We start from the raw sequence: 20,589 nt of genomic DNA on the forward strand, positions 1-20,589 counted from the left end.
CTGATGAAATGAACAACATAGAAGCTACCAGACACGAGCTTATTTTCTCACCCCCAAACCTACCAGTCTTCTTGCATTCCCTTTAATCCTCAGGTCTCTGCATTTCTTCCTGCTCAACTGTCTCTCTGCAAGTATTCTCCCGTCTCAGTGAGCCAGCCGCTCCAGCAAAAAATTAACAGCCTTGATTCCTCACTTTCTGTCATGCCCTCACATCCAATTCATCAGAATGGACCACTGGCTTTCCCTCCAAAATACATTCTGTATTTGTCTAGCGTTCTCTCCATTTTCATTCCTGCCACCTCAGTTAAAAATGTCTTTTGCGTGGACTATTATAACAGCCTCCCAACTTTCTGATTACTTCTCTTTCTCCTCTGCATCCTTAATAGTGCAGAGTGATTTTCTCAAAGCATAAATGAGATCAACTCACTCCCTTAACACTCTCCATGAAGAATTCTGCACTTAGCTCAAATCCAAACTCCTCTCCATGACCTGCAAAGCCCCATGCACAAAGCCCCATGCACCTGATTCCTAACCCCCTTCTCCTTCTCCAAGTTCATCTTAGAGGCCTTACTCCTCCACACTCACCTTCCTGTTTCTTGATTTAAGGCTTGCACAGTAAAGAGTTAACATAAACAAGCCTGAAGTTGCTATCATTAGAAGGGCCTGCTTGCAAGTGTGTGAGAACTTGACTTCTGAAATGGTCCCTATGTTAATAAGGCTGTTTTGTCTACCTGGTGTACTGAACACCTGCTTTCTTCTGGTATTTCAGTAGTTGTGGCTGATCTGTGCCTATGCGACCAGCCCTTCCACCCCAAAAGGCCTGGACTCTAAGGCTTAAGTGGGTGTCCCTGGGCAAAACACTGCACCTATGATCCTGCAGCGTCTAAACTTCACCCGGTGTGTCTTTTTCCCTTGCAGATTACTCTAAGAAACTATAGCCCTAACAATCTCTGGGCCCCGGGATGCCTACTAGTGAATCACTGAATGTATGGGTGGGTCTTGGGACTCCCCAAAACAGCCTCAGCCTGGAGTCCCCCAGTTCATCCCTCAGCTGTCATTTTTTTTGTTCTCATTCTTGGCCCAGCTGAATGTTACCACATCAAGAAAACAAACATCTAGTTTTACTGACATCATCCTATTGTTTTTATCATATCACCATCTCAGGTCATGTTAGTTTCAGAAGTTTACTTATTGGAGTGCCTGACTGGCTCGGTCAGAGGCATGTACAGCTCTTGATCTTGGGGTTGCGAGTTCGAGGCCCACAGTGGGTATAAAGATTACTTAAATATAAATAAAAATATTTTAATTTTTTTTTGAAAAAATTAAAAAAGTTTTTAAAAACTTTACTTATTTATTGCCTCTCTCCCTCTAGAGCTGGAGGCTGCAAACTTTTCTGTCAAGGGTCAGATAAGCCACAAAATTGAAGATATTATGCAGGTACTTATCTAATGAGAGAAAAATTTCCATTACATTTTTATTGATGAAAATCACGGAGTGATTTTTTTTTTTTTTTAATTTTAGAGAGAGAGCATGAGCAGGGGAGAGGGAAGGAGAGAGAGAATGAATGAATGAATGAATGAATGAATGAATGAATCCCAAGCAGGCTCTAAGCTCAGCACAAAGACCGACACGGGGCTCCATCCCATGGCCCTGGGATCGTGACTTGAGCCGAAATCAAGAGTCGGACATTCAACTGACTGAGCCACCCAGGCGCCTGGAGAGTGAAATTTTTTATAATAAAGATCCACTATGAGAAGAGGAAAATTCTTTGGCGATAACAAGGTAAGCTTCCAATTGAGAGTTCTTTCTCATCAAGATCAATTGCAAATGTTTGCCTGTAAAAATTTTACATATTTCAACTTTGAAAATGTCTCATGTAGATAGTTACTGACAAATTCAAATATTGATCCAAAAGTACAAGATCTTTTTTTTTTTTTTAACGTTTATTTATTTTTGAGACAGAGAGAGACAGAGCATGAACGGGGGAGGGTCAGAGAGAGGGAGACACAGAATCTGAAACAGGCTCCAGGCTCTGAGCTGCCAGCACAGAGCCCGACGCGGGGCTCGAACTCCCGGACCGCGAGATCATGACCTGAGCCGAAGTTCGGCCGCTCAACCAACTGAGCCACCCAGGCGTCCCCAAAAGTACAAGATCTTAACTGAGCATATTAATCACGTGGAAGGCATTTAGAGGATTCAGTTAGAGTGTTGTTTTTATATCTGCCTTTTTAGCATGTTTTCCATTGCAGAGTAATCACCATGAACTGAACCCTACATGGAGTTCTTCAACTTCAGTTCAAATGAGTTTTGAAATGTGGAAATTTCCTTCTCACTTGCATCAAGATCTGAAAAGTGCTGCTGGAACTGCAGTCTGAGAGCAGAAAATACATTTGCGGCAAGTGGGATTCTCACTTGGTTTAATGTTTGGCACCATGAGAAGTGTATCATGCAGTCTGATGTTACTTGTGATTCAACATCAGTCGCCATCAATGACCTGACTGTAGAATTTCACCTTAACTGTAATTTTAGGCTGTTACTGTAACTGTAGTTTCCTTGTAATTTCAGGTGGAATTCATTAAGAAACACGATCAAGTCTGCAGCAAAAACTAATTTCTAAGGCCATTACGTTTTCCATAATAGACATTGACGGCAGTACTTTTCTCATTCAGAGAAATTTCAGCCTTGGCTCTGAGCTCCAAAAACTGCAATAAAGCTACTACTGCTAAACCACTGGGTGAGTTAGGACACTCAGCTTCTGTTTCTAACATGAATTCATGGAACTGATGATGGCTAATTCTATGAGAACAAATGAAGTTAACTGTTGACTCTCAAAGACAAAGTGAGGTTGTCAATAACACATGATACACTGCTATGTTTTCCACAAACTAGCTGATGACGAACAGGCACAATGAATCATAGGCTTTAAACACCTTAAATTTTCACCAGTTTTGTAAACTTATTAACCCATTAACCCTTTTTCTGCTCCAGCTCCACATATATTTTTACCACCATCAGTTGGCACATATCTTAGCAGATTCCACTTCAGACTGTACTGAATTAATGTTTTCTTAACTTCTCTGAAAATACTATCTTTTGTAGTTGTTCCATGAAGACTAGTCCTAGAGGCCAACTCTTCAGTCACTTCAAAGTTGGCAGTGATTGCCTCAAATAAGCAACTGGCAACAACTGTCAATCCATGAAGAGCCAAGGGAAACCATTCAGAATTATTTGCTTTTTTTAGGGTCTTGTTAATTGGCTACTGATGCTGTTCCCAACATCCTCAACTCTTTTAGCAATAGGTTTTGCCAAAAAGCTGATGGGTTTAAACAAGTTTATTTTCTCTGGACATATGTTTGCTGCAATCAAACATGATTTAATTAACTCACAGTAAATTCTTCTTGATTAACTAATGAAACATTCAGAAAACTTGGTTGCAGCCTCATTTTATTTTTTATTTCTGTGTAGAAATTCTGTTGTGATGAGATACTCACACAAATATTCTTTTACATTTTCTAATTTTTCTGACTCTTGGGCTTCCCATGAACTGGGAATACTTTTGTCAAGTTTAGTGTGAAAATGTAATATATTGTATTATTTTAGCACAGCTATCGTGTCGAATTTACCATATAATTTGATAACAATATAATCCACATTTCACTGTGCCTTAGCAGTGTGACAAAGTCCACTTTCCTTTTTTTTGCCTTGTTTCGACATGATGGATATACATTGCTTAAATAACAAAATTAATTGTGGGTTAGCTCAAAACCTGTCAAGTTATGACAGCATCACTGCATCTCCAGTGTGCCAAACAGCTGTGCAAAGCAACCAGAGGGTCACGTGAGGTCTCTGTTGCAGCTACTCAAGGCTGCTGTAGCACAAAATCTGCCACAAACAATATGTAACCGAATGAGCCTGGCTGTGTCCAACACTCTATCTCTGGATACTGAAATCTGAACTTCATATAATATTCATATGATGTGAAATTTTCTTTTGATTTTTTCTAACTATTTAACTTAGTAAAAACTATATTTAGCTCATGGGTTATACAAAAACAGGTAGGTTTGGCCCAAGGGCTCTGGTTTGCCAACTCCTGCTCTTGAATGTAACCAAGAGAGCAAAAATATTGCCTGTTGTGTTGGATACATTTGTAGTTTAACAGTCAAATCACAGAATGCTGCTTTACCCTGGAGAAGAGGGAAACAGACACAGATCATGACATATTTTCCTATCAAACTGCTATTTTTCCTATGTAAACTGAAAAGGAAATTTTAAAAGCCTAGTAAATATGTCAAAACAATGGACACACATTATCCAGTAGCTTTTTAGATTCACAAAGCTATGGTCAAGATCAGTAATAGAAAGCTATTTCTAAATCTTTAAGTGATCTGTTGATACAATATGTGCAATTATTGGACATATAAAATAGCAATTAAAAAATTTCACTTTTAGGCAATACAACCTACTGATTCACATTTAAGATTACTTTTACCCCCAGCTGCACTTTAAGAAAAAAAACAATTATTTTTTAATTTTTATTTTTGAGAGAGAGACAGAGTGCAAGCAGGGAAGGGGCAGAGAGAGAGGGAGACACAGAATCCAAAGCAGGCTCCAGGCTCTGAGCTATTAGCTCAGAGCCTGACTCAGGGCTTGAACTCACAAACCAGGAGATCATGACCTGAGCCGAAGTCGGAAACTTAACTGACTGAGCCGCCCAGGCGTCCTTCCCCCAGCTGCACGCTCAGCAGCTACATGATGTTGGCAAGTTAATAGCTACCGTGGAGGATCCTTGCAGTGATTACACAGGTAATACACAGAAAGTGCTTACAATTGTGCTGGACACTAAAAAGGTCAAAATATATTAGTTTTAAAAATAATTATCATTGTTACTGCTGAATGAGCTCAGTATCATGACATTAAAAGAATAGATTTTTCATTAAAAAAATTCAAAATATGTTCAAGTATCTTATTACTCAATAAAAATTTGAACTACCAATACTAAACAATATAACTAAAACAGAAAATGCCGAATTTTCCTTACCTGACATGTCTGCTAAATCACCTACAATGGAAAAACAGCAGAAAAACAACTGTCCATAAGTAACATAAATACTTAAAAATATTTTTATTGAGTACATTCTTAAGTATACTTATTAAAATACTTTAAAAATTAATTATAAAATAATTTTTATATAAATCACAAATGGTCATATACAAAATTAGTTTTATGATGTTAAATTGAGTAGACTGTACGTGAAGCCATTCATTTCAATCATACACATATATTAACATTTCACGTATATGACCTTCCAATTACTGGATAAAAACTTTTTTTTCTTTCTATTTAAAGAGTCACATGAAATTTTAACAATTTAAATATAATGACATGTTTTAAATAATACAACTCTTATTTTGGTTTACAAAATGCCCTGTAACAGACTGGAGTTTTAATGCACCTCTGCTTGGCCCTGAGAGTCCAAGATTCCAGCCAAGGGACAAAGGTAAAGAAAAAAAAAAGTTTGAATGTAACTGGCTAAAATACCACAAAAGCAAATATTTCCCCTCTGACCTAAACAATTTTTAACAAAGAGAGCCATAAACATTTTAGACTGTTTGTGCCTTGCAGGTATGATACAAGCTTGGCAGTCAAAGTTACTACTGACTCAACTCTGGGGGTTCAGAAAAGAAAAAGTCCCTCACTCGTTGGTGGTCTCTCAAGTCTATCCTACGTGCCATTAGTCATCAGTAAAAAAATTTCTGTATCCATTCTGTGTAAGGGTACAGTGGGGCAAGGCACAGGACTGCATATATGATCTAAAATTCACCTCTGTAGTGCCTGGACTTTGACTTGGAAGATAATTAGCCATTTTACATTTCCCTACAGTGTCACTTTTCGAAATAAAAGGAACAGACACAAATACTGAATTATTAAGTTGTACGCCTATACGATGTTCTATGTCAATTATAACTCAATAAAAAAAGGAAAAGGAGAAGAGGGTCAATTTTAATGAAAGATTACATTTGTGACTACAAGATTTCTTAAAAGACAAAACTGCGGCACTAATATGTTAAAAGCAAAGTTGCTTAAAGAGAGAGACGGGGAAAGAAAAAAAAAGCAAAGTTGGGAAATGGAAGAACCGTATCTTCTACAATTCTATTCACCATATATAAATTCCATTAACATAGAGATATTATCTTTTTTTGGTAGGCTTATATCCCTAGCACCTAGAATAATACTTTGTGCATGGCATGTGCTCAATAAGTTTGTTGAATAAATGAATCTACTCAAAAAAATTAACTGAACAATAACTATATGTCAAGAGGCACTGAATAGGCCCTTTTATAACCAAAATGGTAACATGATCTCATTTTTTTCAGAGTAAAAATAAGACTCATTTTTAAAAAAGGACCTAGACCTATTTATACTCAAATATTAGAATCTTTGTGTGTAATGCATGAAGATCAGTCTACTTCTTGTTAAAAATAGAAAAATTTACAGAAAGGAAGATCACAAGCACCTTTGTGGTACAACTGTAGAACTCTGTAACCCAGAGATCGAGTTTCTGACTGATCAATTTAGTACTTGTATGAAAAATGAAGATATTAAAAGCATAAATTATTCTATCCAAGGAGAAAAAGACACCTGGAGAGTTGGCTTAGCAACGGAGGCCCACCAAGATCCAACAAGCCCAATGACATCGATCATTTTTACAAAGTACACCAAGCTTATGAAGCTTCAACTGACCAAATCTATGATGTGGTGTTCACAGTGATCACTGGTTGGTAGATGTATTTGTTCTAATTAGACCCGCTATCCTCTCATCCTTTAAGTTTTCTAAAGGGTTAAAAGAAGACAGCAAGACAAGTGGTTTTTAAAACAGCTGGCAACTTAAATCAATGCCAAAGAAAAGAAAAAGGCAGAAGGATTTAGCAGCATGGAACAGACAACAGACAGAGCTTTTCTCTCCTTCCTAGCTCAGTCCTAGTTTCCACAGACATTCTGCCCGTCAGTCTGGTTACTTTTTGGCTCCCCCTTTATTTACAATTTCCTCTCCAAATTCTTTTTGCTTTATATGCTAAATTAAACCTTTCTGCCAATTAGGAATATCTGCTAAAGGACTAAATCCAACTACTGCAATCACCATAAAATAGTTTATTCTTAATTCTAAACTGTCTGAACCAATAAGATAACCAAAGCGAGAGAAAGATACCTGGAAGCAAATCATATGGTAAAACTGGGTGCATGTTTTTTTGTTTTTTTGTTTTTTTAAACATTTATTTACATTTGAGACACAGAGAGAGACAAGAGCATGAGCGAGGGAGGGGCAGACAGAGAAGGAGACACAGAATCTGAAGCAGGCTCCTGGCTCTGAGCTGTCAGCACAGAGCCTGATGCGGGGCTCGAACCCACAAACCATGAGATCATGACCTGAGCCAAAGTCAGATGCTCAAACGACTGAGCCACCCAGGCGCCCCTAGGTATGTGTTTTATATACAAACGCATTTTCAACAATACCCAAATATATATATTTTTTTCCCTAGGATACTGAATTAATTTGAACAATACAATTACTTAAACTGTTTCTTTTTAAAATACAGAAACATACCTACTTGGCCCGTTGCCACTACGTTGATAAATTTGGGGTGCTGATTTACAGTGAGGCACAGTATATCATCATTATGTTCCTGATAAAAACTCTGAGTCCCTATAAAAAAAAATTGAGAAAACCTTAAGACATAACAGCCAAATGCACTTATCTAGAACAATAAAAAATTGCTCTGTTTAACTTAATACGTATTTTTTGAGAACTGAATGTGCACGTTATCATGAGGATGGAAAAATAACCCAAATCTTTAAAGGGATAGAGTCCTGAAAGTTAACATGAGGTTAAAGACATCAAGCACCACAAGAGAGTGAAGGGGCCTGCTCTGGGAATTCATAGCAGAAAAGATTCTTCTTATCATGGGCATATGGCACTCTTGGACTGACAAGACAGATTTTGTTAAAGTGAAGGTGGGTGGGGAAGGGCAATCTAGGTAGAGGAATACTTTAAGCAAAGGTACAAAGACAGGAAAGTACTAAGTATGCATGTATATGGTTCATTTGGCTGAAATGTAGGGTCAAGGATAAATGTGAGAGATATGGTTGGAAAGGCAAATTGGAACTAGAATGATAGAGGATTTTGAATGCCAACCTATTAAATTTCATATTTATTATGTAGTCAGTGGGGAGGTACTGAAGAATTCTGATCAAAGAAGGTATGTGATTTACCTAATAGGACTTACAGCGAAGAGACCTTAGACCTGTGATCATGCAAGACGTACTAAAGGTGGGTTTGCCTAAGTACAGTGGCGAGGTGGGAAATGAGGTCAGGAGGATAGGGCGTAGGTTGGGTCCAGATTACAGAGGACCCAGGGTGATTACAGGGTGATCTAGTCCACCCACACTACATCATCCAAAAGTGAAGCAACACAAAACAATTTAACAATGACATTTACCGGATCTAATACTTTAAAACTTCTCTTCAAAGTGAAATGTGCTTCATACTTCCCAGGGCTGACAGTTTAGTGAGAACAACAAACAAGCAAGTATATGTGCTATTGGCTAAGTTCGAAGATCAGCTAATAGGGCAAAACTTCCTAGACTGTGAACACAGCAATGTATCCCAAACTAGAGAGGACAAATAATGAGAAGCGGAGAGGTACCCAGTCTCCCTTCTGCCCTCTCTCTCTATACCCCATCAGTAGAAAACTGATTAAGGACAAATCATAAAATTAAAGAAAATTACAAGGATAAACATGAAAGTGTATTTACACATTCCTTTCTAGATCATCTTTTCTTATTCTATTTTCTTTGGTGAAGCCTCAATTAAAGAGGATTATCTAAGTATTTTTTAAATGGCCAAAATTATTAAATCAAAAATCACCACTGATTTCTGTGTGATCTTGGTGAATCCTTTTCTTTAGGAAACCAAAATAGGACAATCATATTAATGATTAATACTGAGGAGACACGGGGGATTAGGACTCACATAAGCCATTCTTTGCCTGTTCGGAATGAACCATCAGAGGAAAAAGCCAGAAGTGTTTGGGCCAAAAAGTCTCTAATTTTACTTCCGACTTTCAGACTTTACGAGGTTTATAATTACACATAAGAAAATTCAAACTTAAATAATGAATGTCACTAGGAGAATTATGATGTCATTCATCATCAGACGATGCTATGAGAATTTATTTGCTTTTCAGCAATCCAATCAGTTAAATTAACATCAAGAAGTATTTTCTCACCTTGAATAAAACAAAAGTATCAACACAGCAGAGACAGAGGGAAGCAGCCTTCTCACTATCTTCCTTGGCTTTCTGAGGCCTCAGTAAGAACACTGCCCACTTCACCCTACTCTCCAGCAACCACTCACCCAACATGCTACTTTTAATCACTACCTATCAGAGACAACCACCAATCCATCGATTTCATGTTAAGGTTATGGGGAAATAAAGTTAGAAATGGTTGCATTATAAAACATGATTTCAACATACAGTAAGCCTTCACTTCTAATAGAGACCTAGGAGCACTTTGCATTATGAAATCTTTTTCTGCTATATCATACTCTCTTAAGACTGTAAATTTGGTTACTTGAAATATTACTAGAAAATTCAGTAGTATGAATAACATTCTGGACTCATGTAATTTATTTGTAGTTTTAACAAAAATTTTAAGATTATAAGTAACAAAATTCTAAATAAAAAGTGGGAGATGGAGAATTGGGGTCTCCTACCGGTAGCAACGTTGTGCAGAATTCCAATGGATGCAGTGTGATAAATTATATCATCACCATCATTTAAATAATGAACGTTATTCCTACAGTCTCTTCCTCGATAGCCAAAAACAAGCTCCAACACAAGGTCCTATAACAATAAAACCATTATATAATTCCTTATGTCTAGATGTTCACCATTATTTTTGTATACAGCACTGGTATCTTCAATCAAAATGGAGGATGCATTTTGATGCTTTACAATCTTTGAATACAAAATTTAGACCTGCTTTGGGCAGCTGAAACACTCCATACTTTTCTACATATATAAAAAGGAAAAGGGAATCACAAGGTCATCTGATTTGAAAAATTTTAGTTGTTAGGAGTTCATGTGTTAAACACTGAGATACTTCTTATGTCCAAAAGAATATTTCGATTTGTGTTGTTAGTAAAAATATGTAATCTGCACATATAACTCAGGATACATTATGTCCAAGTGACATACTTTTGAGGAGCCAAATAGTACATCAGACACTGGTACAGAAAACTAAGTACATCATCTATGATAACTCATGCTAAAGTTCTAGCACATAATTCTGCCACTGAAAATGTCCGTTTTTTTGACTTTGTGAGGCTTCCCAGGGGGGAGGAGTACAACAATCATTGTCCTGCAGATTTACGCCTCATTTTTGACCTGATTCAGCACAGTTTGCTTGTGGCTACTGATACTGGAATTAATTAAATGTCTGGGAGAGCTTTCCTTCTTGCTCAATTATTGTGGAAAGTTTCTTTGTTTGGAAGTAGAGCCTTCAAAGGACCCTTCAATGAACCCAGTGAATGTATCACATGAAGGACAAACTTTGACTTCTAAATTCAAAACACTAAGCTTAAGACACTGCTAAGGCACCTGTGATTCTATAAGCCATAGGTCATTCACATATATTTACATTTAGAAGTTTTTTGAGAGACAGTTCAATTCAGAATATTATTCACGGAAGACTAAAAAAAAAAGACAAATAAAAAATAAAAAGAAATGAAGGATATCAATCCAAAACTCAGACTTGACAGTTAACAATTAGCTTTTACAACCAAACAAAAAAGATTACTCAGAGGCACCTGGCTGGCTTGGTCAGTAGAACATGCGACTCAGTCTGAGGGACTGAACCCTACCTTGGGTGTAGAGATTACTTAAAAATGAAATCTTAAAAAAAGATTATTCAATATATTTATTTTCTTACAAACTAATGACAACACTTGGCTGTCTTACAAGAAGGAAATAGAATGAATTCTGAATACATTTTAAAGCACAAGGTAACACAGGGGAGTGGGTTCTCCTTACCTCTATGGGTCTCTTTTTCTTGCCAACATTATTTGTCTGGAGTTTTTCTGGCCTTGGTGGGGCTCTGCTCACAGGGGGCCTGAAATGGGAAAGTGGGAATGAGGAAAGGCATCCATCACTGTGCACCTTCACTGAGCCTCCCTCACCCGCCCTCCAAAGAGAGATATCTGACATGCTTTCACAAAAACGAACCCCATCTGTGTTCCTCACTATACTGTGGCCTCTTTACATCTTCTAAGGCAGGAAGGTGGAAAGAAGATATGAGAGCTTTTATTCATTTTATTTTAACTTCTTTGATGTATGTTTCATAATGTAAATAATACATTAACAGAAGAACAGACTATTTATAAATATACAAATATTAGTTTAATGGCTCAAAAACTTTTTGTTGGAATGCATTATAACAAAGCCTGAGTCACTGCTCTAAAGTTTCTATCTCAGTACTGTGCACATGGCAGGTATCTGATACATTCTTCTTGAATTTTGAAAACATTTCTGTGAACTTTCTATACTGTTGGCAACATAAATCATGTCCGAATTCAAATTTGTACTCGTTACTTACTCTCCTCCAGGCCCTTTACCTTTCCTTCTTCCTCAAGTCTACAGTAAGGTTAATGGCATCACCATCAGTTAGTCAAGCAAACATTTTATAGTTACATAGCACTACAAACCATACAACACTCTGTAAAAGATAATTACTATTACTATGGCCTTCAACTCTTTCTCTTCTCCATTCTATTTACTAAACACTCATCAACTTCACTTTTGGAGGAGCTCTCATATCTAGGCCCTTCCTCTCTGTTTCTACTACTAGTTTAGGATCTTTTTTATAATACCCCATTAGGTGTACAGAGTTCCCATTGTGAATTTAAATGTGGAGGCTCTTAAAATGCCTAGGTATAAACTTAACCCAACAGGTAAAGTACTTGCACTCTGAAAACCCATAAAACACTGATGAAAGAAACTGAAGATGACACAAACAAATGGAAAGATATTCCATACTCATGGATTGAAAGCATTAATATTGTTTAAGTGTACATGCTACCCAAAGCAATCTACAGATTCAATGCAATTCCTATCAAAATACCAACAGCATTTTTCACAAAACTGGAACCAATAATACTAAAATTTGTATGGAACCACAAAAGACTGCAAATAGCCTAAAGCAATCTTGAGAAAGAAAAAAAAAAAAAGATCCAGAGGTATCACAATTCCAGATTTCAAGCTATGTTACAAAGCTATAGTAATCAAAACAGTATGGTACTGGCACAAAAACAGACACACAGATCAATGGAACAGGACAAAGAACCCAGAAATAAACCTATGGTTATATGGTTAATTAATCTATGACAAAGGATGCAAAAATATACAATGGGGAAAAGACAGTTTTTCAGTAAATGGTCCTGGGAAAACCAGACAGTTAGATGTAAAAGAACTGGATCAATTTTTAACTAATTTCCCTGACATCAGCTATAACAACACTTTTCTAGATGGTCTCCTAAGGCATGGGAAACAAAAGCAAAAATAAACTGGGGACTACACCAAAATAAAAAGCTTTTGCACAGCAAAAGGAACCATCAACAAAACAGAAAGGCAACTTACTGAATGGGAGAAGACATCTGCAAATGATATATCTGATAAAGGGTTAATATCTAAAATATATAAAGAGCTTCTATAACCCAATACAAAAAAAAAAAAAAAAACCTGATTAAAAAATGGGCAGAGGCCCTGAATAGATATTTCTCCAAAGAAGACAGATGACCGACAGATACATAAAAAGATGTTCAACATCACTAATCACCAGGGAAATGCAAATCAAACCCCCAATATCACGTTACACTTGTTAGAACAGCTAAAGCAAAAAAGGCAAGAAATAACAAGTGTTGACAAGGGTATGTAGAAAAAAGAACCTTTGTGCATTGTTGGTGGGAAATGTAAATTGATACAGCCACTGTGGAAAACAGTATGGAGGTTCCTCAAAAAATTAAAAATAGAAATACCATACGATCCAACAATTCCACTCTTGGATATTTATCCCCCCTCCAAAATGAATACATTAATTCAAAAAGATATATGCACTCCTATGTTTACTGCAGCATTATTTATAATGGCCAAGATACGGAAGCGACCTAAATGTCCATTGGTAGACAAATGGATAAGACAGGTGTGCGCGCATGCACGCACACACACACACACACACACACACACACACACACCATGGACTATTACACAGCCATTAAAAAGGATGAGATATTGTTTGTGACAATGTGGATGGACATAGAGGGTATTATGCTAAGTGAAATAAATCAGACAAAGACAAATACCATATGATTTCCCTCATATGTGGAATATTAAAAAAAAAAAAAACCAAATGAATCAGCAAACAAAAGGCATAATGGGACTTATAAATACAGACAACACTGACGGTTTCCAGAGGGGAGATATGGGGATGGGAAAAATGGGTGAAGGGTAGGGGGAGATACAGCCTTCCCATTATGGAATGAGTAAGTCACAAGAATAAAAGGAGCAACATAAGGAATGCAGTGAATGATATTGTAATAACAATGTATGGGGACAGATGGTAGCTGTACTTGTAGTGAGCAGAGCATAATGTATAAACTTGCCAAATCACTATGTTGCACACCTGAAACTAAAGTAACACTGTGTGCCAACTATACCCAAATAAAAAAACAAAAACAAAACTGGGAGGCTCTTTTCCTAAATTTGTGTGTTTAATTTAAAAAACCCACCTCATTTGGTTTATTTTTATCCCAGATAACCATTAGTTAAATATTTAATAATCTGAACACTGGATACAAATCAATCATGCTATCAACTCCCCTTTCCAAATTTTAAGTTAGTATTCAATTTGTAACAACTAAATCAGAAAATGATACAAACTGACTTTCCCGTAGGAAAAAAATCCAACATGTGTGATAAAGAGTATAAATTTAAAGGCTAACAACAGATTTATATTTTCACAATTTCCAGGTTACACATCTATAAAAGTAAATGAAATGTTCTATCGTGAACACGCAATACAAAAGAAGTACATACGTTCATATGTAACGTAAAGTAGAATGCAGAAGTACAGAAACTGTGGTTGGTGACATGAAAATTACATGCACAAAGAACTTTTCAAATTACTGCAGAAATTTTGGTTTTGAACCTTTTTCATGTACTTTTTTGGATGTCCATAAGTAATAAATAGAGTTCAACTTGAAGTATTTAACATTTGAAAAGCTTCTCTTAGGGACCATTTTATTTTTTTTTTTAATTTTTAAAAATTTTATTTATTTACTTTTACTTAGGACCATTTTAAAGAATAATAGCAGGCTTGGCTTTTCTTCCAAGTCAGTTTTGTTGGTGAGCTTCATTTGGTGTTACCATCTGACAGCTTTAATTGTAATCCAAACAACAAACAGGTAATTTTGATCTACATAAGCCTCTGTAACAATTAAGCATATCTTAATTTTTTCAAGTAATTTATATAATTACTGTTTAAATAAAGCTATACAACTTATGAAATTATACAAGTTGAACAAATAAAGTTTTGGTAAAGCAGTTATTTATGTAGCAGAAATCCAGTAATTAAGATGCTGCTCATTTCAGGGATACTAATTTCAAAGGGGAAAAGCATGGAAAACTGTTAACACCAAGCAACACAGCTCATTAATGGTAAATATGAAAGATGATAAAAATACATAATTAGGTCTCGTAAAATATAGCAAAGAGAGGGGATTACCTGGAACCTCTTTTCAGCAGCAGATGAAAAAGGGAAAAGATTACAACACAAATTTGAATTTAAAACACTAGTAAAAATACTTCTGTACTAAATATTTTTACAAGTTTAATGCAGACCATACTGCATGTATTAAAGGCCTATTGTTATTTATTACTGCATATTAGAAAAGCTCCAGTTACTCCATGAATGGCAGGAAAATCAGAAGGAAGTGAAAACAGAAAAATGGGCATTGAACATGTTCTGTGTTGTAAATATTAAAGCTTACCATTCATATTTTTCTACAGTGTACTCTGAATTTCAAACAAAACACTAATGCTTATTTTTATTCTTAAGAATGGGCACTAAAATGTTAACCAACTTAAAAGGCTGGTAGCACTGGGGAGCTATTAAGGAAATTGTCTAAGGAGGTGAAGTAGGTCCTCCTGACCCAAGGGGGTGTCCCAGTCAGCCAGTCCAAACCAGCGGGCAATGTGAGTTACTCAAGATCATGCTAGATTTAGGCTTTTTCTAGTAAAGGAGATAACTTAAAAAAAAATCCCTTTAATAATATGATCACCAAAACAGAACTGAAAGAGATCACAAAAGTCATCTCATCCATCCTCCTACTGAAACCAGGGAGTCTTCACATGTCTAGAATATCTCTTTGTAGCACCGATGACAAGCGGTCATCTAAACTCTGCATGGAAACTGCTCATGAAAGGAAGGTCACTTCTCCCTTCCATTAACACCCAAGACAACAACTGTATCTCCACTTAGCTTTGTTTTGAAACAAGTAACTTCCACTGTAAACTGTCAGCGTCCCTTTAAAATGCAGAGATCAGTCCTGAATAAGTTACTTCAGATCTGAGGCTAGATCTGAATGTTTTATTTCTGCTAAGATAGTGTGGGGCTTTGTAGAAGTTACATCACACTCTAGACTTCTATCTTTGCCCTCACGTTTTTTTTTTTTTTTTTAATTAGAGAGAGCATGAGCAGGGGAGAGAGAGCCTGAGTTGGGGAGAAGGGCAGAGGAGGGGGGAGAGAAGGGGGGAGGGGGGGAGAGAGGGGGGAGAGGGAGGGAGGGAGAGAGGGAGGCTGACTCTTAAGTAGGCTCCATGGTTAGTGTGGAGCCTGATGCAGGGCTCGATCTTATGACCCTAGGACTGTGACCTGAGCCAAAATCAAGAGTCAGACATTCAATGGACTGAGCCACCCAGGTGCCCCCACACATCACTCATTTAAAACAAATAATGAAGTCTTGCTGTCTACCAAAGAAGTTAAGGAGTGCCTAATACCTGAGTTTCTGCACAATCTGGTCTCAAATCTATTTTTTTCATCCTTATCTCCCAGCATTTTCCTAATGGTACCTTTTTTTACTTCTAAAATAGACTGGTTTTTTCCACACAGTCCTGTTTCAGAAACTGCCTGAAGACATTTTCATCTCACTAAAAGGGAGTTGTAAAAGTGTTCCAGAGAGTCCTTTTGTGCACATACCATTTTATTAAACATACAGATATCATCACTGCCCTATGTTAATATTTTTAAATGAATGTATAAATATACATTAAACAAAACTAACAGGTCTATAAATTGAATAGTTTGTCACTGATAAATATGTGTGGTTAACTATTTTTATGAGCCTCTGACACTTACAGAGAAACAAACTATCTGCACTTTGTGAATAGTCATGTGTAAAACCAAATGACCATCAAGAAGAACCTCAGCAACACCCACATACTACACATACAAAGCAATTTTTCTGTAGGATTTATTTCACTTTATAATTTTCTTGACAAATGTAGTTCAATGTTTTATAGGGAAAAAAAATCAATACCTGAAAATACTATAAAGATCAAAACAGAACAAAGAATAAATAATGGAATATAATATTTTATTTAATAAAACACTTACCTTACTACCCCCTGCCTTTGAAAGGAGCAAGAGGAAAAAAAGAAACACTGATGATGAATAATTGATGGAAACTGATGGTTAAAAGGTAGCAGTTAAGTAAACAGAAGAAAGGAAACATCAATACAATTCTAAAGAAACAAAAAAATGCCTAAATTTTATGCTACACTGTTTGGAACATTTTTATTAAAAAATATTGAAAATTTGACTGATGACTACTTTAAATATACAAGATTTGCTACAAAAAGTAAAACATAAAATTATTAAAGTTATTTAGGAAAAAAGGCCCTGTAAAAGTATGGACCAAGTAGAGTAGTTATCAACTGTCACCAGAAACATTTTCTTAAGTGGATATTTGACAAGTATTTGTTTTAACTGTTTATAGTTAAATGTTTTGTTTCTTATTTGATAACAATAATATATTTTATTTAAAATACAAAAACAATTATATAGACATTATCTCACAAATATATACAAAATTGGCAAAAGAAATGCCTTCCTTTTTTCTCCTTTGATTCTCTCATTTTATGAAAACGAAGGCTCCTAACTAGGAGTCATTTCTGTCTTTGGCCTTGGCATTTTCAAAAGAATTCAGCAGAGTTGAAATTATAAAACAAACTAAGAACAAATGCAAAACAATTCAAAAATAATTTTGAAAAATTTAGCTGTAAAAGGAAAAAGCTAACAGCAAAGATTATGAAGTGTCAAATATTTTTTTTCATTTTTTAAAAAGTATATTTATTTTGAGAGACAGCGTGAACAGGGGAGGGACAGAGAGAGAGAGAGAGAGACAGGGAGAGAAAGAATCCCAAGCAGGTTCCTCACTGTCAACGCAGAGCCTGATGCGGGGCTTGATCTAATTGTGAGATTATGACCGTCAAAATCAAGAGTCAGATGCTTGACCCACTGAGCCACCAGGCACCCATCAAGCATTTTTCATGAGCAGTAAAATCCTTACATCTGTCAGAACTTGGGTCACTTTATTAATAAAGGAGGAATTTTAAGTGTTTTACCATGAACGATGGGCTACATCATTAAAATTAGGTCACATTTTCTAGTATACCTAATTTATCTGATAAATGATAGTATTTTTACTAAAAATCAATATAATAAATAAAAAAGATTTATGGGAAGGTCTAGAGTTCCTTCCTCCTTATAGTATACTCTTTACTTTTCATTACCTGTAAAATATAATTTCAGAAATATTAAACACTGTACTACACAAATCCTCATTAGGAACATCTACATTTGCACAATTCTATGTATTTCTCTAATTAATGGATTATACAGGCATTGTTCATTGCTTTGTGGATATTTAGTTTCAGGGAGTGTTTTAGTACTAACCAGGTATCTTCCTCAGGTGATTCTATATTTCATTCCCAGGGAGGGGTGGTGAAGACTTACTACCTAAATTCTTTATATACATTATTTTTCATTTTATAAAATACTCTAGGGGTGCCTGGGTGGCTCAGTCGGTTAAGCATCCAACTTCAGCTCAGGTCAGGATCTCACAGTCCAGTCTGTGGGTTTGAGCCCCACGTCGGACTCTGTGCTGACAGCTCAGAGCCTAGAGCCTGCTTCAGATTCTGTCTCCCTCTCTTTCTGCCCCTCCCTTGCTCATGCTCTGTCTCTGTCTCAAAAGTAAATAAAAACATTAAAAAAATTTTTTTAAATACTTTATAAGTTAGTGATTTTTTAAAAAAATTTTAATGTTTATTTATTTTTGAGAGAGACAGAGCACGAGCGAGGGAGGTGCAGGGAGGGAGGGAGACACAGAATATGAAGCAGGTTCCAGGCTCCCAGCTGTCAGCACAGAGCTCCATCAGGGGCTCGAACACATGAACCATGAGATCATGACCTGAGCCGAAGTCGGACACTCAACCAACTCAGTCACCCAGAAGCCCCAAACCTATCTCTAATTTAATACTGTGCCTCTTTATATGTGATGACAAAATGGATACTCACCATGTTGTCCCCCATCCATAAGGAACGCCAATGCAATTATCTGAGAATTCATCAGCAAATGGGCACCTGGAAAAGCTGCTGTGGAGGCATGACTGAACACCTCCCAAGAACTTCCGCGGGAACTTTGCGGCTCGTCAGTTCAGAGATCTCTAGCTCCCCCCTCTCCATCAGTAACATGCCCCTCATCCTCCCATCCTTCTCCCTGAACATCAGCTGCAGTGCAAGCTCAAACCCTTCTGCCAATGCTTTCTGGTCATTTCTATCCAGCTGAGCCCCAGGGGCCTTCAGCACTACCCTCACTGACTAGACATTTACTCGAATTTTCTACAAATTCTGTCCAATGTGAGTGAACTCCCTTGTCATTTTAACTTCTCCCTCAAACATTCTTACCAACTTCTCATAACAGTTTTCCTCAACACAGTTTTCGACAGAAGACGACACTGCTGTTCCCACCTCCTACTCCTCCTTGGTTCCTCACTGCAGTTTCTGGATAATTTTTCCTTTATCATTTCTTAAAAACTTCACTTTTGAAATCCATGTCATTCGTTGATCCATATACCTCTTCACAGTTCTCCATATTCCCTAATGATTATTATGTTCACAATCCCTCTCTTGACCTGTCCTCTAACTCAGAGACTTTATTAAAAAATTCTCTCTCCTCATAAAATTGCTGTGTGCACAGCCTTTATTTTTGGTTTGCTGCTTCCAGACAAAGACCAGTAATTCCCATTCTCTAATGGGACGCTACTTCCACTTGCCTTCTGGAAATTTTTTAATTTTTTTTTTTTAACACTAAAAAATTTTTGTAATGTTTATTTTTGAGACAGAGACAGACAGAGCACAAGCCGGGGAGGGGCAGAGAGAGAGGGAGACACAGAATCTGAAGCAGGCTCCAGGCTCTGAGCTGTCAGCACAAACAGCGAGATCATGACTTGAGCTGAAGTCAGATGCTTATGCTTAATTGACTGAGCCACCCAGATACCCCAGAAAAAAATTTTTAAATAATGATTTTCTATGCTTGATTAAAGATGCATGGATAAAAACGCCTTTTCAAACTTTAATCCTACCTCTGCTCATGTGCTTCCTAAAACATACTTGGTATTGGATTCAATTTTTATTATCTCCTACAATCCCCTCACATATATTAATAGAAGTTAGCAAATAATATTCTTTTAATCATATAGACTTTATATATTCCCTACACTATTGGCAAGAGACAGTGACATCACTAAAAAGTATTTAAGAACAAATATATTTTCTAAGAGGTGCTGGGAGCTGTAAAATGCAAGAGTACCACTGTTAACTTAGTTTTTGCAAAAATTCAAACAGTAAATTCAATTTTTTACAAATTTTTTTAATGTTTATTTATTTTTGAGAGACAGAGAGAGACAGAGCGTGAGCAGAGGAGGGGCAGAGAGAGAGAGGGAGACCCAGAATCCGAAGCAGGCTCCAGGCTCTGAGCTGTCAGCAGAGCCTGACGCGGGACTTGAGCTCATGAGCCGTGAGATCATGACCTGAGCCAAAGTTGGAAGTTCAACCATTTGAGCCACCCAGGTGCCCCTAAATTCAATTTTCAAAACCAATATATTTTTCTTCATCTAGTTTTAAATTTGACTGTTACCTCTCATCAACTGAGGGTTCCTTCTGTTGCAAATGAGGCTTGACTCCAAACATTGGGCGAATATTTGTTGATAAGGCTCTAATGGTGTAACTGATTTCATTCTCTCTTGTAACATCACTGTCATAACCTGCCATCAAAACATAAGAATTATTCTCTAAGTTACAACTGAGGAGCTCTATTATGATCTTATACATTGGATTCAAGGATGTTCAACAGTATAAAATAAGTTAAATAAACTGTGTTATAGTCAAATTATGAAATAATATACAGCCAATAAAAA

The 20,589-nt window shown here is 36.7% G+C and overlaps 1 protein-coding gene across 5 annotated transcripts in view; it reads right to left on the bottom strand.

The window, feature by feature from the left end:
- Positions 1–20,589, bottom strand: part of EML5 (EMAP like 5) — a 178,836-nt gene that overhangs the window by 17,689 nt on the left and 140,558 nt on the right. For all 5 annotated transcript variants that reach the window (XM_042990305.1, XM_042990304.1, XM_042990303.1 and 2 more), the window contains 5 exons: positions 20,310–20,436; positions 11,092–11,170; positions 9,774–9,903; positions 7,605–7,703; positions 5,039–5,059 (listed from right to left, as the gene is read on the bottom strand). In XM_042990305.1, the coding sequence (XP_042846239.1) occupies positions 5,039–5,059; positions 7,605–7,703; positions 9,774–9,903; positions 11,092–11,170; positions 20,310–20,436 (456 nt within the window). The remainder of the gene's footprint in view (positions 1–5,038; positions 5,060–7,604; positions 7,704–9,773; positions 9,904–11,091; positions 11,171–20,309; positions 20,437–20,589) is intronic.

The sequence above is a fragment of the Panthera tigris genome, chromosome B3 (assembly GCF_018350195.1).
Source record: "Panthera tigris isolate Pti1 chromosome B3, P.tigris_Pti1_mat1.1, whole genome shotgun sequence".
Lineage (NCBI taxonomy): Eukaryota > Metazoa > Chordata > Mammalia > Carnivora > Felidae > Panthera > Panthera tigris.